This window comes from Dermacentor silvarum, chromosome 4, assembly GCF_013339745.2.
Source record: "Dermacentor silvarum isolate Dsil-2018 chromosome 4, BIME_Dsil_1.4, whole genome shotgun sequence".
Classification (NCBI taxonomy): Eukaryota; Metazoa; Arthropoda; class Arachnida; order Ixodida; family Ixodidae; genus Dermacentor; species Dermacentor silvarum.
In genome coordinates, this window is record NC_051157.2 from 27,269,329 (window position 1) to 27,296,883 (window position 27,555).

The 27,555-nt window shown below is 47.3% G+C and overlaps 1 protein-coding gene across 2 annotated transcripts in view; it reads right to left on the minus strand.

The window, feature by feature from the left end:
* Positions 1-212: 212 nt before the first annotated feature.
* LOC119449663 (cytochrome P450 2B9-like) overlaps positions 213-27,555 on the minus strand; it is a 140,833-nt gene continuing 113,490 nt past the window's right edge. For both annotated transcript variants that reach the window (XM_049665360.1, XM_037712887.2), the window contains exons 7-9: positions 21,975-22,233; positions 1,639-1,829; positions 213-430 (exon numbers count right to left, since the gene is read on the minus strand). In XM_049665360.1, the coding sequence (XP_049521317.1) occupies positions 255-430; positions 1,639-1,829; positions 21,975-22,233 (626 nt within the window). In that variant the 3' untranslated portion in view covers positions 213-254. The remainder of the gene's footprint in view (positions 431-1,638; positions 1,830-21,974; positions 22,234-27,555) is intronic.

Sequence of the window (27,555 nt, forward strand, 5' to 3'; positions counted from 1 at the left end):
GCGCGAGATCTTATCGCGCTGCCGCGCGGCGAGACGCTATTGCCACAGTGGCCTTCAGGCCAAGACGCTGACAACTTTCCGCTCGCGGCATGACGCGCGCGTTCTTGCCGCTAGCGTGGCCGTACCCTTACGTTTTCAATAATAATAAGTAACATGGACAGTTTCGAACATTGACGCAAGTCAAAACGTACAAGATAAACAAACAAAACAGGTAGCGTAAATTGTGCGCTGGGCAACGTATTTTGCTTGCGCGTCTACCGCGGCGTAAACGTCAACTTGTAGCGGTTTAGTTCTACCAGTGGAATGTCGATGGAGTCGAGATCGTGGATCTTCCCTTCTTCGGGCAGGATACGGTACTTCTGGAGAAGACACGTGATGTACAGGAAGATCTCGACGGAGGCCAGGATCTCGCCGGGACACATGCGTTTCCCTTGACACAAAAGAAATAGGAAATTAACGTGAATGCTCTGAGGCGGAGGTCGCATCAGTGCGCACCGCGGTTCGCCCTGGGCCAACGGTGATTGGATGAAACGGCACCGCGGTGCGCATCGGTGCCATTTGTCGAAGAGGCCATGAGTGTTTTGGACAGACAATTTTGTTATTGCTTCATGGGCTCAGCCATCGTGTGCTGCTATGTGAGTTCTCGATTATGTGTGCAGCGACATCCAGTTAACGTGGTCGTGCAACGCCGAACACATCTGTCCAAAGGTTTTCATGCATAGTACTCGACCGTACCACCGTGCATCGGTTCGTACTGTTAGAAAACGTCCGTATATAGAAGCACTAAAAAGAAGTACTTAGTAAGTTATAATGGTAAATTCTCTTCAAAACATTGCTGTCATTAATTTGGCCGGAAATATTGGTGAGCAGTGGCAAAAAATGAAATGAAATGAATTGAATTTCGTGCCAGAATATCAAGAGCCGATACGTGTGTCTGACTTCACGGGTTACAAAGTATACGTATGGAAATTATTCAGTCTATTTTGGCGCCCGAAGAGCTCTCGAAACTTGCTAGCTCCGAGTCTTTGGTTTCTTCACAATTCAACGTAGTCTTGGTTCACCGATAAAGTAATAACTTGACCCAAGTACTCACTGTCGAAATCACTGACATCACATCGAGAAGGTTCCGGTACTGCAGAGCGGTGTCGCAACCAGTCCGTTAGTATGACTAGTTTTTACTTGTCAAGTGGAAAAATGCAACTTTTTAAAATTGCGGCACCGTAATTTACTATAATCCATGACTACCTAAGAACACAATACTAATTCCGCTCACAGGACCGCTCTCTACTTTCTCGCATTGCTTCCGCGCTCGGAAACAGTTCCCAAGAGACGCCAATATTTCAAGACAGTCGCTTGCGCCATGACATCATGAAAATGGGCGAACGTAATTGCCTGGCGCACCTATACAATTTCTCTTCAAATTCAACAGCGGTAGATTTGCCACTGCATTCTTAGGTTGTGACCAACTACAGCAGCAATATTTTCTTTAATGCCGGCTCTTTCAATAAGTTTATTTCTTTTTCTTAAGAAGAATCATTGGCTATCATCATTGGCTGTTAAAGGGGCACCTTTAACAGCCAATAATAGCGGAACTCCAACGCTTCCGTGAAATATGCCATCTAGGGAGACTTGTCTTACCGATAGAGAAGGGAATCAGGTGCTCGGGTTTCGGCTGAATGAGGGAGCCGTCTTCCCTGAAGAAGCGTGTCGGGTCGAACTTGGACGGTTCTTTCCACAGCGTCGGGTCGTTGTGCACGGCCCACACATTAGGAATCACGGTGGTTCCTTTGGGAATAAAGTACTCGTCGAACACGGTGTCCTCGCCGGCACTGTGGATAAGATTGAGAGGGGAGAGATAACTTATTAGAAAGGCAGAGAGGTCGGCCTGAGCTAGCATGCTCTGGCCATCCTGCTACTCTGCACATAGGAAAACGAAAAGGGGACAAAAAAGAATGATGAAATATGATGATCAGGACAGGAACAAATAATGCATATATACACTAACACAGTAGTCTACTTAAAGCCTTGCGTCTTCAGTGTCTTCAGTGTCTTCAGCCTGGTCTGAAGTGTCTTCAGCCCTTGTAGCCATTTTGAGCCTGCCTACACTCGTACGGTCACATATTGCGGACAAAATAGTACTTTCGGAAAATGTTTGCCTGCCAGTGTCTTCTAGCGTCGAAGCCAGCTTCTTCCACTGTGATGCCTAAGACGGCAGTCGCAAAACAGTTGTTGGAGTCTCAGACACTTGGCAGCGTTCACAGTTCGGGCTGTCCGCACGGCCGATAAGATGGGCATAACGTCGAGTGAAGGTGACGCCCCAGACGAATCAGGTGAAGCATACTTGCTTAGCATCGCTTGACTTTAACCGGGAGGAGAAAAGTCCTGCCAGAGTCTATTGCCCGCAGGTGCCTGTACCGATGATCTAGTTGAGCCAAGTAATGTGATGTCCGCTCTCGTATGAGCGTAGTCAACAAAGAGTTTACATCGCTTCCTGAGTAAGAAATCTTTAGGTCGGCGGCTTGCGCATCAGTTAGCTCGCTTCCGGCCAAGCCGCAGTGACCAGGTACCGGTTGGAAGGTAACTGAGGGACCGTTCCTCTGAGCAAGATCATTCTTTCTGTTATAAAGCGAAGCTGTTATAGGCTAGGTTCCAGGAGATCGCGCCCTGCAATGCAAGTAGATAGATCAACATTTTCAGACGCGTCGTAATGGCGGCCTCTTTAAATTTAGGGATCTTAAAACAATTTCAGACACTGTTATAGGTTCCAGCAGATTGCGCCCGGCAACAGACCGGAAGAGTGGCGTCATAAGAAAACGTCGGGATGGCGGCGTTTTTAAACTACGGGATCGTAAAACAATTTCAGACGCGTCGGGCCCACATGTGGCGTCGTATGAAAACGTCAGGATGGCGGCGTTCGCGTCACCTTGGGGCGTCGTATGAAAACGTCAGGATGGCGGCGCTTTTAAACTGCGGGATCGTAAAAAATGTGTGCACCACACCGCGCTTTTCGCAGGAACTTATGTTTGCTTCTTCATTACGTGACGTAGCTTACCCTGGTGGCCACGTGCATGCGAACTGCCTATGTGGACCCAATCCCGCAAACTTGCAATGTTTCACCAGAGCAACGGTCAATCACCACATACACAGCTTCGCTGGTCATACACTTTCACACGGTGGACACAGATTCTTGTATTTTGTGCTTTTATTGTGAATAGCATTATTTGCTATTCACCGACTTAGCCTGGGGGCTTTCGCCCTCGGGCCCTAGATCTATCTATCTATCTATCTATCTATCTATCTATCTATCTATCTATCTATCTATCTATCTATCTATCTATCTATCTATCTATCTATCTATCTATCTATCTATCTATCTATCTATCTATCTATCTATCTATCTATCTATCTATCTATCTAATCTATCTATCTATCTATCTATCTATCTATCTATCTATCTATCTATCTATCTATCTATCTATCTATCTATCTATCTATCTATCTATCTAAACTCTTACGCCGACCCAGCGTCCCAAGTTGTCTGCTTGCTTGGGCCACAGGGTATGTACTCGTGGTAATGGTGCCATCGTGGTCGTTAAGTCGTGGTAATTCCAGCTTCTTAATCTCACTCTCGTCATGCCATTGTCGCCACGCCTTCTACTCCGCAACCAGAGTCCCAAGTTGGCTAACAGCTTGGGCCACAAGGTATGGGATCATGTTCCTGATGTCATCGGGGTCATTGCATCATCACCGTTCCAGCTTTGTCATACGGTTCCCATCACCGTCATAGAGTCGTCATTCATTCCTTGTCACTTCGCAATCATGCCGTCGTGGTAATTCAATCGTCGTCGTTCTCTGAACAATCTCTGAACACAGATCGAGTCATTACTTTCACGTTATCGCATCGAAGTCTTAAAACGTTTATATTCAATTAATAATTCCACCTCTGGTCTTTCTGATTGTAACTACATCACATTTGCGAACGCAAGTTGTACCCGTAGCTCCCACGCCTTGACCCTAACACATATTTTTGTTCATGCTAACACATTCAAATCCAGTTTATTTTTTTTTTCACGTACAATAGAGCTATGTAATTTTCTTCCCGGTAACATTCGTTCACTATCACTAAATGATTTTATAGCTACCACCAGTAAGGAACTCGCTAACATGTAAAGTACTTCTTTTTTCATTATTTTGTGTATGTATATGTTTTTAATGTATAATTTATAGTAGAGCACTGCACGGGCCTGATTTTTCGGCCCGAGCCCGGCCCGGGCCCGGGCGTACATGACCGAGACCAGCCCTGGCCCGGCCCGGACCCGTGGTTCCAAGCCCGGGCCCGACCCGGGCCCGTGTAACTGAGCCCGGGCCCGGCCCGGGCCCGGGCGTTCATTACTAAGCTTAGCTAGGGCTCGCGTGTGCATGACCAGGCCCGGCTTGTAATAAAAAAAATATATTTTTTTACTTACAGATTGTGCCGTATCTGTCAGCCTCACCTTCTAGAGGTTTAATAAGCTGCAGTATATCAGCAATAAAAGGCCGAAATCTTTGTTTCTCCCACGGGAACATCAGTAATCCGGCCCATTGTCTGTGCTGCTATTTTTCCGCTGGTGCGCATGCACTAACCTTGATTTGTATGATATGGTTATATTATGTCATTTAGCATGCAAATATAAAGGGCGTTTCATTTTAGCTGAACCAAATTTTTAAAGATTGCCTGTGGCAGATAGCGCAATTATAATCCTTGATCTAAACTACTCGATGAGGTGGCCATTATTTCCACGAGAAATCAAAACGCCTAATTGAAGAATTAACATTATTATGCTAATTAACGTTTTAATTAATTATTTTATGGCACATCTTTCAATCTACGAATTATAGCCGCCGAGTTCGCAAGGCATATCCACTTGGAACGAATTCTCAGGACTAAACCAGTTTCGAGATAATAATTTTCAAAGTGTCCGACGAAATCAATCGAATCAAATCAATTTATTGTCCAGTTTACATGCTGGACGGTCATTTTGGACTAAAAGCTACATATGTAGCTGGGCAGGCCATGTAATGCGTAGGATGGATAACCGGTGGACCATTAGGGTTACAGAATGGATACCTAGAGAAGGAAAGCGCAGTCGAGGTCAGCAGAAAACCAGATGGGATGATGAAGTTAGGAAATTTGCAGGCGCAAGTTGAAAACAGCTAGCGGAAGACAGGGGTAAGTGGAGATCACAGGGAGAGGCCTTCGTCCTGCAGTGGACATGAATAGGCTGATGATGATGATGATGATGTAGCTTGACGTGACCCAAAAGACCAGGCAAGGCAATAGTACAGCAAACAGTGTGCACACATGCACAATAATTCACATATATTTCCAGCTCTCGCTGGAATTCCTCATAGACGAAATAGCTATGAACGGAAAGACAAAGAATATTTGCGTCACGGCGAGTTAACAGAATTGGAAAAACTTTTAACAGAATGCATTTTAAACATCACTACAATAACAATACTAGCTATACAAAACAAAACAACACCACCTATACAACATAGCATGAGACTGAATTTTACAAGATCAACATTTGCTAAGAAAACGAAACAGGATTTACATTATACACTCAGAACCATACGCAAAGGAAGAATAATAATCACATCAGATACACAACAAGCGACCAAAATGTCAGCTGAGTTCTTTCTTACTGAAATTACCGCCATTTTTGTATCTGTTCAAAGTGAATGGTAGGTAATGTATTAACGACTGAAGCTTACAGAGTGTTCTGAAGTATGGAATGGACCATATCTCAGGATTTCTTGTGTTCGCATTAATGCGACGACGCTCTAAGGATGCTAATTGTTTTATATAGTTCCAAGCTAATTCTTACATTGATGGCCTAATTGAATATTTAACATAATTACACGAATTAAGTTTTTAATTAATTATTTTACGGCGCATCTTTCAATCTACGAATTATAGCCGCTGAGTTCGCAAGGCGTATCCACTTCGAAGAAATTCTCAGGACTGAACCAGTTTCAATATACTAACTTTCAAAGTGTCCGACGAAATGCATGGGCGTTCCAGTTAACCTTCTGAGGAAAACGCTGTTTTATGCATTGAAGCACAAAAGTAACTGGCCTTAGCGCTAAAATAATGCCATAGTATTAAAACTTGTAATAGTACGATCGCAAAAGCGGTAACATGGAAATGGTTTCAGGAGTGGTTCTTTGTATAATTTATTTTTCCTTACGTGGAAACAATGTTCGTTTTTGCGGAAAAAAAAAAATTAGCGTAGCTTGCACTGGCGGCGCAATGCTAAAGAGACAGCAGAGATGATGGGCACCTAGCTAGTCCTGACTTCTGGGCTAGGCTAAGCACTACCAAGTCATCTCCAGCCTTTCCCGGAGTTGATTTATTATTGATTGATTATCGATTAGCTATTGATTGGCTATCGATTGTCTATTGCAAGATATTGGCCACGTATTTGGGATACGTTAAGCACTACCAACTTATCCGAATTTATTGATTATTGATCAATTATTGATTAGCTATTGATTGGCTGTCGATTGGCTATCGTAAGGTATTGGCCACGTATTTGGGCTAGGCTAAATTCATCCCCAGCATTTTCGGGAATTTATTGATTATTGATCGATTATCGATAAGTTATTGATTGGCTATCAATTTCCTATCGATATGCAATTAGTCCCCACCATTCATAGCTAGACTTAACCAGGCTCAGCTTCGCTAGTTCACAGGTGTATGTGCTATTGCGCTTGGACCCTTTCTGCACTGCTGCCAGGATCGGCCGACATTTTTGGATTCAGCGGACACATTAGACCCGGCTGAAACACCTCCGCTGTTAAAAATGAGAACTCCATCTGTTTTACTATTTTCTTTGATAAGATATAGTCATCTGATAAGATATACAGTCAAGAGAGCGGTGTGGATCTGAGAACAAACGGGGATAACCGATATTCTAGTTGACATTAAGCGGAAAAAATGGAGCTGGGCAGGCCATGTAACGCGTAGGATGGATAACCGATGGACCATTAGAGCTACAGAATGGATACCAAGAGAAGGGAAGCGCAGTCCAGGACGGCAGAAAACTAGGTGGGGTGATGAAGTTAGGAAATTCGCAGGCGCAAATTAGAATCAGCTAGCGCAAGACAGGGTTAATTGGAGATCGCAGGGAGAGGCCTTCGTCCTGCAGTGGACATAAATATAGGCTGATGATGATGATGACAGTCATCTTGCACGTGTCACTTCAGCTTGGCACAGAATGCATTGAAACATGCAATGCATAACGGTCGCGTGTGTTAGAAGGCCTAATTAGGCCCTTCAATGAGCGGGCCCGGGTCTGGCCCGGGCCCGTGGCTTTAAGCCCGAGCCCGGCCCGGGCCCGCGGCCTCAAGCCCGAGCCCGGCCCGGGCCCGGGCTTTAACGCGGCTTTAAACCCGGGCCCGGCCCGAGCCCGCCGACAAACGCTTCGGACGGCCCGGGCTTTCGGGCCGGCCCGGGCCCGTGCAGTGCTCTAATTTTAGTAATGGATGATGTTCCCGACTGCTGCTATAGCCCTATATTGGGCTGCAGTATATGTAAATAAATAAAAAATTCCAGCTTTGTAATCTGACTATCGTCATGCCATCGTCGTCACAGAGTCGTCGTCGTGCCGTCGTGTTCACACTGTCGTTTTATCATTGTCATTAATTCAGTAGCGTCATCCCATTGTCGTCATGCCATAGTCGTCATACCGCTTTTGTCGTTTCATCGACATCAATCTGTTCGTCATTCTATTGTCATTTAATTGTCATCATGTCGTTGTCGTCAAGCTATTGTCGCTACACTATCGTCCTAATTTAAGAATTGACATCTTATTGTCGTGATGCCGTCATCGTTATACTGCCTTTTTTATTATACTGTATTTAGGAGATCTTGTCGCCTTTAATTGGCGCCGGCTACTCCTTTTCACATAGAGATATGAAAGAAAAAAAGAATTTACCTAAAAAACTAAAAGTCGACTCGAAATCACAGTAACACCAAGTCCAGTCACACGAGTACACACTAATGCCACACTAAATTTGAAAGTCAACTCAGCAACACAGCAACACAAAGTTCACTTTGTCGTCCCATCGATATGATTCCGTCGTCATTCCATCGTCACTGCATCGGCATAATACTGTCGTCGCCATTCTCCCATGCTGACGGGTTACTTTTCCAAGAGTACTATGTCAAAGTGGGACGATATCGAATATGGCATATAACCGCAACAAATAGTCAGAATTACCACTGTAGGCGTTGAAAAAGCTCGGCAGGTGTTACACTCTTGTGACACAAGAAGGCGAAAACCTGCTGCACATTTGGTAATACATGACGTTATGCGATCGGGGCTAGACTTATTGCAATTCATAACGAGGGGCAATGGGAAGTACACGTGTGGCACTAAGGCGACCTCCTGAACGCTACATATTGTCACGGGGATTCACAAGTACACTGGAGAGACAATATATATACAGGCTGCTGCTACCAGGGAATGGCTGACAGCATCTTACGAAGCATGTCCCGTCTTCTTCCTCTTCGCGTAGCACAGCAGTCTTTTAAGGGCAGGCTCATACGCAATGCCTCGTAACATCACCCCCGGCGGACTGAGCGCCGTCACGGCGCCTTCTAAAATGAGTCAGCACTGCTGGTGTAGTAGGGTTTTAGCCGCGACACATGTACAACATCAGCAGCAGACGCAAAAGAAGAAGATGGGCGATCTCGGAGCGGAGTGATGAGGTAGTCAACATCGTTGAGCTTGCGGAGAACCTTGTAGGGTCCTGTGTAGCGAGGGAGGAGCTTCTCGCACAGGCCTTGGCGTCGAGACGGCGTCCAGAGTAGGACCAGAGATTCAGGAGGGAACTCTACTTCGCGGTGCCGGCTATCATAGCGCTCTTTTTGGGAGGCCTGCGACGCACACAGCCTAGTGTGAGCAACCTGGCGAGCCATTCTGGCTCGGGAGAGGACGTCCTGAGCATATGCGGTTGGTACGGATGGATCAGCAGGAAGGAGCGTCTCGAAGGGCAACGCAGGGTTGCGGCCGTACAGGAGAAAGAACGGCGAATAGCCGGCAGTGTCATGTCGGGACGAGTTGTAGGCAAATGTAACGTAGGGTAGGGCGGCGTCCCAATCGCGGTGATCAGTAGAGACGTACATGGACAGCATATCCGTAAGAGTTCGGTTGAGCCGCTCGGTAAGACCGTTGGTCTGTGGATGATAGGCTGTCGTAAGGCGATGTTCAGTAGAGCAGCTACGCAGAATTTCGTCAATGACCTTTGCAAGGAAACAGCGTCCACGATCCGTAAGAAGCTGACGCGGAGCTCCGTGTCGAAGAATGACGTCATTGAGCAGAAAGTCTGCAACGTCGGTAGCGCAGCTACTGGGCATGGCGCGCGTGATGGCATATCTGGTGGCGTAGTCAGTTGCGACGGCAATCCATTTGTTGCCGGATACGGACGTAGGGAAAGGTCCGAGCAAGTCAAGGCCGACGCGGAAGAAAGGCTCCGGTGGAATGTCGACAGGTTGAAGCAGGCCAGCCTGAGGAAGAGCAGGACGTTTGCGGCGTTGACAGCGTTCGCAGGCAGCAACGTATCGGCGCACTGAACGATATAAGCCAGGCCAAAAGAACCGCTGTCGCACGCGGTCATAGGTGCGTGAAACGCCCAGGTGGCCGGCAGTTGGAGCATCATGTAGATGTTGAAGAATGGCGGTGCGCAGGTGTCGGGGAATAACTAGCAAGAATTCTGGACCGTCAGGTTTCATGTTGCGACGGTAAAGGACGTCATCGCGTAGGACATACTGGCGTAGAGCAGGGTCGGAACGCGCAGAAGAGAGTCACTGAATGGTGAGCTTTAGGGCTGCATCCCGACGCTGTTCGTTGCCGATGTCGCGTAGATCAGAGATGGCCAGCACACAGGAATCATGCTCATGGTCAGCGAGGCTAGCAGGGTCCACAGGATAGCGCGAAAGACAATCGGCATCGTGATGCAGCCTACCCGATTTATAAAGTACCTCAAAGGTATATTCCTGTAGCCTCAGAGCCCAGCGACCTAGGCGACCAGTTGGGTCCTTGAGCGAGGACAGCCAACAAAGAGCGTGGTGGTCGGTAAGAACCGAGAATGCGCGGCCGTACAAATACGGGCGAAATTTTGCGACAGCCCAAACCAATGCAAGGCATTCGCGCTCTGTGATAGAATAGTTCCGGTCTGATGTGGAGAGCAGGCGGCTGGCGTATGCAATAACGCGTGTGTGGCCATGCTGGTGCTGAGCGAGGACGGCGCCGATTCCATGCCCACTAGCATCTGTGCGAACCTCAGTAGGCGCAGATGGGTCAAAGTGAGCCAAGATAGGCGGTGAAGTGAGCAAGTTGGTCAGCGCCGAGAATGCGGTTGCTTGGTCGGGGCCCCACGAGAAGGGCACGTCCTTCTTGAGAAGGTCATTGAGGGGTCGGGCTATGATGGCGAAGTTGCGTATAAAACGGCGGAAGTAGGAGCATAATCCAATGAAACTCCGAACAGCTTTAGTAGACGAGGGCACAGGGAAGTTCTTAACAGCGCTAATCTTGGCAGGGTCAGGTTGGACACCTGTAGCACTTACAAGATGACCAAGCACAGTGATTTGTTGTCTGCCGAAATTACACTTTTCGGAGTTTAGCTGGAGCCCTGCTCGACGAAAGATAGCTAGAATGGTCGCCAAACGAGTAAGGTGGCTTTCAAACGTTGGGGAAAACACAATGACGTCGTCTAGGTAGCAGAGGCAGATAGACCATTTGTAGCCACGAAGGAGAGCGTCCATCATGCGTTCGAACGTTGCGGGGGCGTTGCACAGTCCAAAGGGCATAACTTTGAACTGATAGAGGCCGTCCGGTGTGATAAAGGCAGTCTTTTCCCGATCCAAGTCATCAACAGAAATCTGCCAGTAACCCGAGCGCAGGTCGATGGATGAGAAGTACTTCGCACCGTGAAGACAGTCCAGGGCGTCATCGATCCGTGGCAGCGGATATACGTCTTTGCGCGTTATTTTGTTTAAGGCACGATAGTCGACGCAAAATCTCCAGCTGCCATCCTTCTTTTTGACCAAGACGACAGGTGACGCCCACGGACTTGAGGAAGCCTCTATGACGTCTTTAGAGAGCATCTTGTCGACTTCTCGTTGTATGACCTGGCGTTCGGAATGGGACACACGATAGGGTCGCCGTCTGATAGGAATAGCATCTCCGGTATTTATTCGATGACTTACGAGAGACGTTTGACCGAGAGGGCGGTCATCGAAGTCGAAGATATCCCTATAGGTCGTTAGGAGGTGGTGGAGTTCCGTGGCTTGACAAGTCGGAAGATCAGGGGCAATCATCGTGGTAATTTCGTCGGGGAGTGGACTCGCCGGACCGCTTGCGAGAAAGGACGAACAAGTGTCCGCGTCTAGTGCCGCGACGTCGCATAGACGTCGCGACGTCTAGTGCCGCGACGGCTCAAAAGGCTGGAAGCGGCGGTAGCTATCAGTGTTGTATGGTTGGTATGGCTGAGCGGGCTGAAAACGGCGGTAGTTGTCGGTGCGGCTAGCAGTTTCATCCCGGGTTAACGGCGACACCCAACGGTTGTTGCAATGGCGCGCAACGTGACCGATACGGCGACAGTGGAAGCAAATCGGCCGATCATCTGCCGTCCGCCATTCAGCCGGATTACGAGAGCGCGGATAAAACCGTTGTTCCTGGGGCGGTGATCTCGGGCGAGGCGGCGACCTAGGGCGAAAGTCAGTTGTCCGAGACTGAGCAACGGTGCAGACGGCGAAACCCAAGTTGCCGAGTTCCTCCCGCACAATGGACTGGACCAGGGAAACGGCCGGCACGTGAAAATCGCCGTGGCCGTTGTTGGGGAGAGCAGGAGCAATAGCTTCGATTTCCCGACGGACGATTCGTGTAATTTCCGACGGTGGTGATGACTGCAGACGAGAGGCCTGTCCGTCTTCGCATGATGACGTCGGGGCGGTGTTCGGTAGCCGAGCGAATGACCTCGCAATACGCCGACTTTTGGCCTGCTCAAAACGCCGGCATTCTTCAATAATTGCGTCGACGGTCGCACAATTTCGGCACAGTAATAGGTTGAACGCATCGTCTGCGATTCCCTTTAGTACGTGACCAACCTTGTCCGACTCCGTCATGTTCATGTCCACTTTACGGCAAAGAGCCAAGACGTCCTGAATGTAGGAGATGTATGGTTCGGTGGACGTCTGAGCGCGGATGGACAGCTCTTGCGTAGCGGCCGCCTTTCGACCCATGGGCTTCCCAAACAAGGCACTAAGTTTTGTTTTGAAGGTGTCCCAACTGCCAATCTCTGCCTCATGGTTATCGAACCACACCTTTGCCGTTCCTTTGAGGTAAAACAGCACGTTCGCCAGCATCATCGTCGGGTCCCAACGATTGACCTCACTGATGCGTTCATAATTGGCAATCCAATCGTCGACGTCAACTTCATCCGTACCGCAGAACGTTCCTGGGTCTTTAAGGTGCGTAACGACGATCGTTGACGTTGTGGTCGGCGCTGGTGCAGGCATCGCACTGGCCGGCGCAGGCGGCGTGGTCGTGGTCTCGTCTGTCATAATGATGACCCCGACTCGACGACCACTGCGGAGCTCCGTTGTACAGCGCGTCTTCTGGTACCCCGCACCTCCACCAAATTGTCACGGGGATTCACAAGTACACTGGAGAGACAATATATATACAGGCTGCTGCTACCAGGGAATGGCTGACAGCATCTCACGAAGCATGTCCCGTCTTCTTCCTCTTCGCGTAGCACAGCAGTCTTTTAAGGGCAGGCTCATACGCAATGCCTCGTAACAATATTAACACTTAACGTAGTACCTAAAGTGTAGCATGTTAGTGCACGCACTAGGCGACACCTTTAGTCAGCGAGATGACTGCGGCATGACGTGTACAACCACGCACGCACTAAGCACAATTTTAGTAAGCGAGAACCGTGGAGTAGCTGTGGCTTCATAGAAGCACCCCGGAGGCCCGGGTTTGATTCCCACCCAGACCACACTGTATCAAATTTTTTTCAAGGCCACTAATTTAATTTGTTTACTGGAACCTCCCTGAGGAATGTTACGTCAATCCGAGCATTTTTGCGGCGTCGGCACTTTTTCGTCACGGCCCAGTTTCGCCAAGGTCACCGCCAAGCGCACGCTAAGAGAACCTCCAGCATAGACACCTAAGGCTATCACCTTAATAGTCACTTCAAGAATACGGTTGGTCGCTACATTGCTCGAATGCTATTCGCATTATCGTCGACAGTCATTGCGAGATAGGTTATGCCGTAATTTGTTTGTTTTTGTATTGTTGATCTGAAAGGATCAATTGGCCCATTGAGCGAAAATGCCGGCGTCGTGTGTAGCAGCGAAACGGCACCTAAATTGCCACTGACTGTCACGCCACGTCACGAGCGCGCCTAACGCAGCAGAGCCGGCGGATCGCAACACCTGCTGGTCGATAGCGCGCCAGGTGTTGCGTGAGGGGAGAGGGCATCGCCGCGACGCCACGTCACGAGCGCGCCTCGGCGAAACAGATACGGCGACGCGACGCTGCGGGGCGAGACGCTGCTGCGCGCGCCTGCCGTCTTTGTTGGCAGCTGCTGCTTCCTTGGTCTCTTAGCGCATGACGTCGGTGGCATATGGCGTCTTTGATTTCTCAGCAATATCAGCCGAAAGATTCCAATATACGAATGCCAATATACTAACGCAAAAACCGTATGAAAAAAAGCCGGCAGAACCCACGCCATGTGGGAATCGATGTTACGCGAAGCCTACCAAGTTAACGAAACGACCATGAGAGCACCAAGACTTAGGCGGCTGTTTCATGACCTACATGACACGCATGTCATGACATTCATGTCATGAGTGCTCAGGAGTGACATTCATGTCATGAGTCTTCAGGAAACCCTTTAGCTACACCTGAGAGACCTTAAGGCGAAAGCCTTAGTCATACTCATGACTATGACTTCGACCACCATCCTTTAGTATTTCCTTCACTTAGTACCCACGTCAGAACCCACTCGAGTGGTTTTTGAGTGGTAATCTTTTTTCGCTGAGTCATTGTCATTTTTTCTGAGTCATGCTCATGACTATGACTTCTACCACCATCCTTTAAATTAGCTTCTCTTAGTACCCACGTCAGAACCCATTTGAGTGGTTTTTGAGTGTTAATCTTTTTTTGCTGAGTCATTGTCATGTTTGCTGAGTCATGCTCATGAAAACGACTTCTACCGTTATCCTTTAGTGTTTCCTTCACTTAGTACCCACGTCAGAACCCATTTCAGTAGTTTTTGAGTATTGATGTTTTTTTTTCGGGGTCATTGTCATGACCTACATGCGTGTCAAGAGCTACATGACACGCATGTCATGACCTATCATTTATGTTCGTCATACACTGTTGTCATACTGTGCCAATTTTGGTACCTACCAAGTTAACGAAACAACCATGAGAGCACCAAGACGTAGCTGTTTCATGACCTATATTACACACATGTCATGATATTCATGTCATGACCTATTATTTATGTTCGTCGTACACTCTCGTCATAGTATGCCAATTTTCGTAAATACCAAGTTAACGATATGGCCATGAGAGCATCAAGACGTATGGGGCTAGATAGATAGATAGATATTGTCAAAGTGGCAAATGTTCGCCAAGAAATGTTTCGCATTTAATAATTACCCGCACCAATTTAATCGCAAAACTCGATGACATACCGCGCAGCAAAAATTTAGAGGACGCTTAAGCTTCGCCTTTAAGAGAGGAACGCGATAGCATTCAAAGATCGCTGAATGCTTGTCAGAGGTCCCGGCAACTGCAGATTTCTTCTTTCTCCACCTTCGCCTCGGCGCGCCGCTAGTGTTTTACGCTGCTGAGGAGGCGAGCGCCATCTGGATGCGGTTTTCGCAAGTAACCTACACGAGCTCGCCGCTGTTGTTATGGTAGAAATGCTGAAAAAGGGGTTTGTGTTTGAGTTTCCTCGTAACAGAATTAAGTTTCCTCGTACATTCAAATTACATTCCAACGCTATGATGTCTCTAGGCTGTAATTAAGTCGTACTTTACACTTTTTCTGACGGATTTTACCTTGAGAAATTAAATTTTTGTTCACTAACGTCTTGTGCCACGCGGAGGGCCCGTGCGGTCGGGGTGGTTCGGGATGAATTTCTCCGCCACGGACGCCAGCGCTTACACCGACGCCGGAATTTCAGTGAAACGGGGCCCTTAACGCCTATCGCGTTAAAACTCGAAAACATTACTCGCAGTGCAAAACTCGGAGGACCGCTCAGCGGCGTTCATTTGGACATAATGCTTTCGCATTCACAACTCATAAGAATGTGCTTAGGTGTCCTCGGATTTTTTTGTGTGTATTTCAAATGTATTTGCCAAGCGTTGGTATGGAGGTCCTCGTCAAGCCGCATTATTGTGACTTTTTGTCCGCGTGCCTGACATCATGACATCATGAAATTATGTCAGAATAAAAAAAACCAATGAATTGAAATAGATTGCATTTCTACAAGGTCAAATACGTCGCGTCTTTTGATTCATAATGTTTTAATGCTGAATAAAAGTTCCGCTTTCTCTGCAAGGTCCATTCTGGTGGCTGAGGGACGCGTTTGTCAGTAAAATTTGCAGCGCGTCCCTTGTCCCAATGCAGTACATCGCTTTGCTGGCAAGGAAATCGTCGCGTACACTGATTCCCACAGTGCGTAGCGCGTGGTATCTGCTTTATTATTATTATTAGTAGTAATAATAATAATCATTATCGTCATTTTGTTCTTACTGGGCAATTGGCAATAGAGCCACCGCAAAGTGGGAGGAACAGGCAAAAAAAAACATTGCTTTAGGAAAGGGGAAACGGAAAAGAAAAGCACACAACACAAGAGCACATACATTGAGCATGTGCTCTAAGAGGAGAGTCAAGTCGCGTGGTTGAGTGGAATTCTAATAGAGCTTTGTGAGCCTCCTATCGAATTGAATGAAGCTCGACCTTTTGAAGATAAGGAAACCGTCACTAAAATGGTTTCGGCTGAGCGATTATTCTATCTTATCGGTAAAAAAAAAAAACAAGGTCGATACCTTGGGACAATTGTTGATGGCCACTTCAGTTGGCAGCGTTGGTAGCCTGCTGTAGGTTTGCGCGAACATCATACAGCTTTCTCTGTTTGGTTGCTGAATGCTCCTGGGAATTATTTCTGCTATGTTTTGTTATTTTACTCAGCCTTCCGGGGCCCAGAATGGGCCTGCAGCGTTTTGTAATCTTGTACATAAATAAACCAACCAATAAACAAAAATACTGAGATAAATGGCAGCGATCTTAACGATAAAGAAGTCTGTTTTTCTTCCCAGAACGGGGGGGGGGGGGGGGGGGGGGGTAAGGGAAAAAAGTAGTCAAAGTGATAGTAAGGCAGAAAGATTAGATGGAAAACGTAAATCGGCGTACAAGATTTTGAGGTGGCGTATGTCACGAACATAAGGCGCTGTTGCGGAAAGGCGCTCCAATTTGTTTCTATGCTGTTTGTGCCACTAGTCCCCCACGATTGGTGAAGCACTTTTCGGGCCAGCCCCCCTTCGCCTGTCTGTCACGCGACATCACGAAAACTCCCCAATCTCGTATGACCTGTACACACTGATTATGCATCATTAGGCCGAGCAAGAAATGTCACAGTTTCGCCCTAAGGGCGAAGCAATGAATGCGATAGCAACACAGCAATGTGACACGAAGTAAGGTGAGCGGCTTTGGTAGCAATATGAATTGTAGTAAACATGAGCTGATTAAGTAAGCAGGTGTGCTGCGGTGTAAGTAGACCGACATGAAGAGAGACTCGATGACCACGAGAAGGCGCGTGTGAAACGGTGGTGTTGATGAGAAGCGCTTCCCGTGGGCAGTGCGTGCGAAGGGACACACCTGTAGCGCTGCACTGCCGATCCGGGCAGCATTGCATGTGTAGCGTGCGTTGGAAAATGTGGCCCGACTATTACTAACTGAATGAACAAGCATGGTGTGAGCGCGCACAAGCAAACATAAATAGATCACACTGAATGACCGCAGACAACGACTGTCAAAACGCTGGCAGCAAACGCATATACGTCGCAGCGGGCGAAGGTACGTGCGGTCTATCGCTTCAACGGAAACTGAGCGGCGAATGCACAGCGCATAGAAAAGGTCAGAGCCGTGTGCAGATAAGAGACAGTGCGGCCGGCGAGCGACGAGCGAGGTTGTTGGCAGAGTAGAAATGCGCCCCCCCCCCCCCCCCCCCCCCCTTCGCTTCCTCCGGCGCTGCCGTCCCGCTTCCTTGCTTGCGCGTGGGAGATTGAGTGCGAAGTTGCCCTTGCGCCCGGTTGCAAGATAGGCCTTTGGTGCCGGAGCGCAGCGTCGCCCCGCCTCCCTCCCTCCCTCCCTCCCATCCCCCACGCGCGACGGTCGCGTTTGCTTTCCGCCGTGCGTTCGCTCTCCGTGATAGCGCGCGTCCCCCGCACGCTACCGCTCGGGCATACGGCGCGCGGCGATGATGTTATCTATACGGAACCTTCACGGCGACGGCGACGGCGACGCCGACGGCAGAAATCCAGTTTAAGTGTCCATATAATTGCTATCGCAATAAAAATATTTACGATTTTACGCCTTTTTCGCCATGAGGCCTATGCTATTGGTCAAAATTTTCCGGCCTGCGCCGATTTGTCTATCTGTCACGTGACGTCAGATACCCGCGAAAGCTCACCACGTTAAAGTGACGTGTACGCCCTAAAGATTCGTTAATATACCGAATAAAACTGAATTTTTTTGAACAACAGCAGACTACCCCGTTCTGAAAGGAATAAAAGATGGCTGCGGCCTGCCACCGATAGCTCGCGCATTGGCTTTATTCTGAGTTGCCGGGAGAATGGATTTATGTGCGTATAATAAAGTTTTTGGGCGACAGTAGAATGTTGTCGAACCCTTTCCGCATATAAACGACATCAGTCTGCGAACTTTTCTTCCCTGTGGATGCGTTTTTAACGATCTCTTTAACCTTGCGTTGCTTGCACGCCGCCCTGACTTTCGAGCAATCACCGCAAGCTAAGCAACGGGAAGCGGACGGCGGCACTGCACTCCTCATCCGGTTATTTACTTTCACTGCGCTAGCTCAAACGTTATATAGGCCCATAGTCTACCTTGCAGGCCCGTAGAACGCAGTAAACAAGCTGGCGCTTTGGCTAACTTTAGCGCATACGTCCGTTGTGGTCACTGTCCTGATATTTTTGTTCTGATAATGGCCGGCCGTCCAGCGTCTTTATTGCATACAGCAGCTGCGTCTCCGCACTATAACGCGGGCAGATGACCAAATTATGGTTGAAGATTTCATCACAGCCACAAGTTTAATAGGTAAGGCTGTCGGTCCATGCAATAATAAACGAGCATGACATGTTACTCGCGACCCCAAGCCACCGCCGGTACAATAGTTTCTACGGACCTTGAGGTAGCCTTACAGAGACACACAGGTAACTCGCCAGTTTTGAATTGGAACTATGAAATGGACTAAAAAGGTTTCGTAAACAATTTGGTGATAGCCACCTTCTTGTTAAGCGGAGCCCGTTTAACTGATGGTCAGTAAAGACATACCTATACTCCATGTCACAAGTCGTTGCAGCGCTACCGAAGGTACGACGCATACACAGACAATATTCTTGCGCAGCGGAAAATAGTTCCGGGCGCAACTGTCTGATTATTGGCGGGATTAGAGAGTTTTATTTTTGGTTGGTACATGATACGTTACAGCCATACGTGACATGCCTTGACGCATGCACGTCGGATACCGCGAATTACTGTGGCGGTGAGCTGGAGATACGGCGCGGATGAACACATCTCGAGGGGCATTAGGCCTTCTTATTGGCTAAGGAGGCCTGCAGCTATCCCAGTGCTGAAAACAACTTGCGAGATAGAGTATAGGCAGGAAACTCAGTAAAAGACTTCTGTAACTTTATTGTGACGAATCTCTTTCCGCGGGAAAAACGAAAAATAATTTTAAAAAATAGGGTGATGGGGTCACGAGCTGTGAGGCTGACATTTTTGTTTTATGGCTTTGAAGTTTGAATACGCCACGATTTTCCGCCCATACATAGTGAAAAAATAACCTAAAAATAAGCATCGGGGAAACAACCAGCGGAAATGAAGCAATATACCCGCTATCGGATCACGGCTGTCAATTCGGAAGTTTTGTTCACTTTCATTCGTGCTCTGTCACTGTTAACCTATTCAAACGGTAATGTTGGCTTTATGATGCCGTTCTGTTGTTCTTACGGAATGCGAGTTTCATAGCAGTCATGAACATACGTACTCACGTACACTTACAGACAGAGAAAGAGAGAGTCTGTAGCAGTTCTTTTAGGAGAACGCGAGTCATACATAAATTTCACTACCTATAAGCTGCAATGTGGGCTCTGAGAAAGGTCGTACCGAACAGCTCTTATGTTCTGTTCGGTTATAAACGAGTTGCTGTGGAGAGACAGACGCAGGAAATACTACGGTTATTACATTTTTCTCTGTCTTACACCAAATAAAGAAATTAAAAGAAAACAGGAATTGAGGATACGGATTATGGAAACAAGACAGACGTTCACAGGAAGATGAAAGCGTGAAGAGATCAAATCAACAGTATAGTCGTACTAAGAATGTTGCGGGAGCCAACTTTTCTATATGCAATGCGGCAAAGGCGATTGGACATCGAGCTCGCTGTCTCTTGCTCACCACCAGAACGCATTGCCACTTAGCCACCACGCCGGCTGTGGAAACAAGGCCTCTACGCTATCTCGAGTTGACTGAGGTTAACATTGCCTTATGATTTTTATTCCTTAATAAAGCGCTATACAAGCACAGAATACACAGATATACATTTACGGACCGCTGTCCGGATATTGTACACTTGCTATGGAAGTGTTCAAGCCAGAATAGAAGGATCTCGGATCAACACAAGCCCAAGACAGTGCGGGCCCTGAGCGACTGGCTATACCCTTCTTCAGATGACTCACGTGGCACTCTTAACGCGCTGTTAGACTTCGTCGTAAAAACTGGTGGGGGTGTCAATACGAGTATTTATGTATCCTTCCCTTCGTTCCATACACCCCAATAAAACCTCGGCCCATCCTGTGTGATTAAAGATGTATTCATCTATTCACTGATCTACAATATTTCAAAATCCAGATGTCCAAATGCCGTCCCTAAAACACCTTTGTATACGGACTGTGGACGTACACGTCACGGGGGAAAATCCGCACTCAACTTGCTGCCTAGGGGGCTCTAGTAAAATGCAACGCGCAAGTCTATTCGCGCAGCCCATCGAACTTCGTGGTCCCCCGAATATGATGGATTGAATTTGGGCTTCTTGGTATGCTAGAAAACACAGAAACAAAGACAGGTCTGAACACCACAGCGCTCTATTTAGAGCCCTGTAGTGTGGCGCTGTGAGACATAGAGCGCTGTGGTGTTCAGCTATCTCTTTGCACGGTGTGTTACAGCAATAGATCAAGTATTTCACTGTTTCTGCTGTTGATGTTTTTTCCGGGGTGCCACTTTTCTCGTCGGGCGACTCCAAACGTTCGAGGACTTTGATTGTGCAAGAAACTGATTGGGGAGGACCTACGAGCAAGCCCCCAAAGAGCACTTGTCGGATAAAACACACAATAGGAAAGCTGTTGCTATATCAGTAAATGTTTCGTTGGCCAGAAACAGCTGGGGCGATAAATACGGCACCGAGGATGGCGAGATAATAGGCACCTCCACTTCACGGCCCTTAGCCATGAGCGACACTTCAAGGAAAACCGGCACTTCGAACAACGGGCAGCGCTGACAGCCGACACAACTTAATAAGGTTGCCTTCACGTACACAGCAAGAGATTCTCTCGTCATGGCTCAAGGACTACTCAATGGGCCTTGTTTCTGAAGCTTGAGTCTGCTGCATTTGCGACAGAAGCCTGCGCCTCATGAACAAAGTAGAAATACATTTACTGCCTCTGGCATTAGAAGTGGTGAACGTTGGAGGGCGCTGACAGGAAGGAAGGCACACATCTGAGCAACCCCCCCCCCCCCCCCCCCCCTTACTGTTTCTTAGCATTCGGAATGATTCCGCACTTGATAAGCGAGTGCAGCTGTTTTTCGACCGTGTAATTCATATTGTGAGTACCAGACGACACAGTCTGTCTCTCCACAAGCAAAGCCAACTTCGATGCCCATGCCAGTTTGCGATAAAGCCCTAAGGCCACTTCATAAGCGAGCGCAGCTGTTTTGCAAACGTGTAATTCATATTGCGAGTATTAGACAGCACGCAGAAATCATTGAAAAGATCCATTATTTTAGGCTTTCTAGAGAATTTGGACTCTAGTATGGATGCAGATCTGTGATGTGGCGCAGCAATGGTAGCGGAAATTCGCAGAGTGTTTGTTCTTTAAGCTCTTTAGAGCGATGTTACCTTGCATAACTTAAGATGTGTGCGTTAGGCTGTGCCTGTGAGCACAGAGGTAAGTGACTGAGTAGTTGAAAAGTAGGCAGCTCAGTGAGTAAGAAAGAACGAAATTGAGCTGAAACTGAGCACATGACATATTCAACAGGTGAGAATGTAAATAGATAAACAAAGTAAGTAAGCGAAAGCCTATACAGATATGGGAACCAGTGGTGGGTCAACAAAGAGGTTGGCAATTCCGAAAGCGTGGATAAAAAAAATTAAAAAAATAAATAAATAAATAAATAAATAAATAAATAAATAAATGAATGAATGAATGAATGAATGAATGAATGAATGAATGAATGAATGAATGAATGAATGAATAAATAAATAAATAAATAAATAAATCAGGATCAGAAAGAAAATGCAGTCGCTGATACTCGCGGATTCTAAACAATACCTAAAGGTTCACGTTTCTGCGCAGCTGAATAATTGAGAGCATCCCCACGTACCCTCTAGGAACACCGAGAGGCGACACGGTCTTCCAGCGGTACATCTCCCAGATGCAGGCCATCGTGTAAGGCATCTTGTTCCTGTCCTCCCACGTGGGCTGCCTCTCTTTGCCCACCACTTCGTCGATTTCTCGCTGCACCCTCGCTTGCACCGTGTCCGGATTGTTGGCGAAGTTGAGCATGTGCCAGTGGATGGTCACGGCCACCGTGTTCGAGCCGGCGATGAAGAAGCTGAGCACGTTGCCAAGGAGAAACCGCTCTGCGGCAAAAGACAAGCAACACAACGTACATGGATGGTGAAGCGGGCGAGTTGGAAGTGATCCTTTGTAAGCAGCTAGCAAACTTGACGAGGTCCATTAAAGAAGGACACAGGACGAACGCTATCTATGAACACAAAGTTTGCTAAATAGGAACCTTCTAATATGGATACGGCAGTCTTGAAACAACAAACAAAACCTTGGAGAGTCTGGCTGCGCTGCTATAAGGTGGCACACACAGGAACACGACACGTATACATGACGCGGACGCGGTCATTAGCACATTGACAACTGTTTTATTGCGATCCGCCCTGCGAAACGCGAAACATCACAATCGATGCTTCGCCCTTAGGGCGAAACTGCGACTTTTTTCCTTTCCGTTGACACTCATCTTGCACGTATACATTTCACCTACAAGTTTTTTGACACACCAGATGGCGCACTAAATTAAAAAAAAATGCCTATGAAAGCTAACACAATTCGAACCATTCAGCTAAATTACTCGATGCGGCACCGATTACTTCTACGAGAAATCAAAATTCTACAATGAATGATTAACATAATTACACTAATTACTCTTTTAAAAAATATTTCCCGCATATATTTAAATTTATGGATTGTAGCCGGTAAATTCGCGAGGCGTATCCACTTCGAACAAATTCTGAGCACTACGTCAGTTTCGAGATATTAATTTTCAATTGGTCCAACAAAATGCATTGGGGTTCCAGTTACTTTTATGCTTCAATGCATAAGTTTTCATAAAAACGCTAGTGAACAACCGTGCATTTTTACAGCAGAGTTTGACGCCGCATATCTCGAAAACAGTGCCATGCTCAGAATTCATTCCAAGTCGATATGCCTTGCGTACTCGCTAGCTATCATTCGTAAATTGCAATTTGTGCCGCAGAGTAATTTATTAAAGAAGGTGAATAGTATATTTATGCTATTTATTCAATTAGGCATTTTGATTTCTCGTAGAAGTAATGGCCGCCTGATCGATCTATATGGCTCAATAAATATCATTGTGCTATTTGCTACAGCCAAATTTTAAAATTTTGGTCCAGCTACAAAACACCCACATAATAAAAGAACGCGTGTACAAAAACGCACCTATAAAATATGTGATGACACCGTAATCAGCATGAAATGGCTTAGCAAGTGGTCATTCATGAGGGACAAAACACGAGTCTTAGACCTTTATTATGACATAAAACCCTCAATGTGACATAAAACATTGCTGGCTTCCCGTAATCGAAAGGAGATGTAAGCATGAAATGGCTACCATATGGCGTCTTTTGCTGTCTGTGGTGCCGCCGCCTTCAACCGCTTTTCTTCTTGCAACAGTGCAGCGCGCTCAGCGTCTGTAGCTACCTTTATTGCGGCGGATTTGTGCAGTCGCCGTCATCGTCGCCGTGAGGTTCTGTATAAAGTTCAAGGGCGATAAAATCGTCGCCGCACGCCGTATGCTGTATGTGCGAGGGACGCACATACAGCGCGCGAGGGACGCGCGCTTTCACGGAAAGCGAACGCACGGCGGATAGTAAACGCGACGCCTCCGCCGCACGAAAGACCGTGGGGGATGGAGGCGAGGGAAGGGGGCGCCGTTGTGCTCCGGAATCAACTGCGTATTAAGCGACCGGCCGCAAGAGGATCTGGCGATTCAATCTCGTGCGCGAAAGACGGAAAGTGGGAAGGCAGCGTGGGAGGTAGGGTGTGTGGCTTCTACTCTGCCAGCAACTGCGCACTTGTACTTTGCGCTGCTGCGGGGGGTCGCGCGCATCGTATCTTGAAAGCGATCTGCACAGAGCTCCTATCTCTGTATGCGCTGTGCTTTCGCCACTCAGTTTCCGTTGACGCGATAGACTGCACGAACCTTCGCTCGCTGCTGCAACCGCGCTTGCTCACGCCAGCGTTTTGATAGCGGTTGCCTGCGCTCATCGAGTGTGATCTATTTATGTTCGTTTGTGCGCGCTGACACCATGCTTGTTAATTCAGTTATAAGCGAATGAATGTGTCCAAGTTTTTACAGCCGATAAATGTACTATCCTTGCTACGTATAGCTCTCTACTAATTTGCTATCGCGACTGATGCTTCGCCTTTCGGACAAAAGTGCGACTTTTTTTCTCTTCTTGTCGCGTTGAAGTGGTCGGCTGCAAATGTACGGCCAACTCACGGACCGCTGGCGTTGAAAAGAGCAGAGGCAGCCCGGTCTCAGCACCAAAAGATGACAATCAAGTGTATGGTGCCCTGTATCTGCATTTTGAACGTCGCTATTGGAAATTACAAATAAATCTTCAGCGTACTACAAGTTACAGCTTGAGTGATAATGTGAACAAAGATCAGGCAGAAATAGGAAGTCATATTTTTAAACTTCTTTGGGCAGTGATTAGCGTATGTAATGCGGTCCTGTGCAAAGGGTTGGGGGCCAGAGACCGCATTTTCTTAAGTTTTGACTGGTTGCCCGGATGTTCTCGTTTAAATGCCTGAATAACGGCTCTGGCTTTTGGTTCAAGGTCACTTGAAAGTCGCCGTCAGCGGGAGCTAAAAGCATTTCATGGTTAAAAAGCCAAGGAGATGCTGGGTGTCTCCGTGGCTGCAATAAATGAACACGCATCAGGGAGCTCACGAAAACCCCATGCGGTAGTTAGCTCTCGAAGACGCTGGATACGAGTACGTCTTGTTTCTACATGTTCTGATCATTTTGCTCATTCACTGCGAGAAATTGTAGTAGCATTCACGAGGCAATACACTGAAATATGAGGCAGAACTACTGCCGACGCCGTCCGCGTTTCCCCGCGATCACGCCAAACGCGCGCAGTGCCCTCGACTACAGCCAGCTGACATATACCGGCTATCGTGCATTTCAACTAAAGCATCTTTCCATTCAAATTGAGCGTGATTATATATATATATATATATAATAACGGACGTATTTCTTCGGATCCGGTGTTTAATAAATTAACAGAAGCGCAGGCGCCCGTAGAAAAGCAACATTTAATTTCGACGTTTCGGCTGGGGTCCAGCCTTCATCAAGGGTGCGATTGCAAACACACAGAGCTCAATTTATACAGTTTACCTGTAACAAAAAAGAAAGCGAAAAAAAAACCACAGTACCTGGTCTATGACCACAAGCACGTGCACATGTAGTAACGTCATGCATACCAACACGTGCATTATCTCATGTCAAATTCAACGGAAATAGGACAGAGAGAGAGAGAAATCAACGTGACTACAAACTTCGGGTGCACAAACAGTGGCGCTATAATGTGACTACAAACGTGCGCGTGCATACAATGGCGAAAAAAAAAAAACTTGATAGCTGGTCTATGACACCATAACCACGTGTACATCTAGTGACGTCATACATACCAACAAGTACACTGACTAATGTCAAACTCAACGGAAATAGGAGAGAGAGAAATCAATGTGACTAGACACTTGCGCGTGCATACGCACAAGTGTAAAAAAAAAAAAAAAGGAGAAAGTAATTTGTGAGTAACCCACAAGTGAACAGGTGCACATTCAGTCGTGTCCGCAAGGGAGGAACGACACGGCCAATGGAATGTAGGGGAGGAGGTCAGAGGGTAATAAAGGGTATGTCAGGGGCGGCAGCTGTCAGGAGAGTGTTTCTTTTGTTGTTTGTTTAAGGTTGCTGCAACTTTTGTATGACCACGCAGACGGTCAGTGCACCCCCACCTGGTTATGGGACACCTGTGACCTCCGACTGACCTCTCAATTCCACGAACTGCGTTCCATTGCTTTCTTTGCACAAGTGCCATTCTTTGTATTTGCGGGCAAGCAGTTTTTTTATACAAAATCTGTGTGTGTATCAAAAATACAACAAAAGATAAATGAAAAATTATATCACAAGGTGAAGTAATAAACATCAGCATAACAGAAGGGCGAGAAGAATTTGTAATTGATGATGCAGAAATATACATATCACATTAAAAACATGCCATATAATATATGCATACATGATCGCTAGGAAATGCATGAGGCAACAAGAAAAAAATGTTCATTGGAGCACCAAACAAGTGGTATTCTTTGTCTTGGCGGGTAAGCTGGGTAAAAAACAGCTTATGGATAACCGGTGGACCATTAGAGTTACAGAATGGATACCACGAGAAGGGAAGCGCAGTCGAGGACGGCAGAAAAATAGGTGGGATGATGAAGTTAGGAAATTTGCAGGCGCAATTTGGAATCAGCTTGCGCAAGACAGGGGTAATTGGAGATCACAGGGAGAGGCCTTCGTTCTGCAGTGGACATAAATACAGGATGATGATGATATATATATACAAGCGTAGCTGCTTCGGCAATCGCGTTGTCAGTGCGATGTTCTCGCTCTGTGACCGATCGCACGACGACTGGCCGCGGACGAAGGTCGGCAGATTAGTTTTGTCCGCGTCTCGAAAGCCTGTCGCACTGCGACGACTCGCTGTCGTCAGTCGCGTCGGCGGCCCGCGTTGACGACTTAGTGTGACAGAGTGCTTCTCAGCGACACAGTCTGTCGACTAGTCGGCCGATGGTCGGCGTCTTGTCATTATCTGGTCGGCGTCAGTGTCATGTTGGCCTAGTGTGAATGAGCCTTAACGAGCTTGGCACAACGCCAGAAACACTTGACGGGGACGCTTTCGGTGCCGAGTCACGCGAAATTTCGCGAAAGTAAATTATCTCCCGAAGTGATCGCCCGAGAATACCACCCCAGGAACGCTCCTTCTCAGACGACGACGATAAGTGAAGAGAACTCGTTTCCGAATTGATTCCTTGAATAAAGGTACGATTTCTTTTTCCGTTCATCTCGCGTTACATTCGCGGTTTTGTCTATTTTTTTTTTTATTTCGCGGGATGAAAAGTCAGCCCTCGCATTACAATCGTGGTCGCGTTATATTCGAGTAAGTACGGTATATGCGTCCTCCTTAATGTTCCTTGGATCAATCGCAACGTAATCTTATTTTTTCTTTGCAGCATTAATGTATTTCTTTCTGTTTATTTTTTCGTTCTTTATAGCGCACCACCCTTGTGGTTACCTATTGGCCTATCTCACGGTCATTATTCTGCCTTGGTTATAGAAAGACTGATCTTTCGGAACCGTTCGCCTGCCGGATTTGTTAAGATAATCCACCATCCCACACTGAATAAAATCTTGTTGGTGGAAAGCAAGACCGTGAGGTGAAGACAATTGAAGAGTTTCGTGACAGGTGCTATTAGCGAGTGAGTTATTTCGCCATGAGAGTATTCCATTAGGGCCAGCCCGCAGATCCCTAAGTGCCTGAAAAAAGAACCGTTGCTTGCGAAGGCCCTCACTCGTGCCCAAGTGGAAG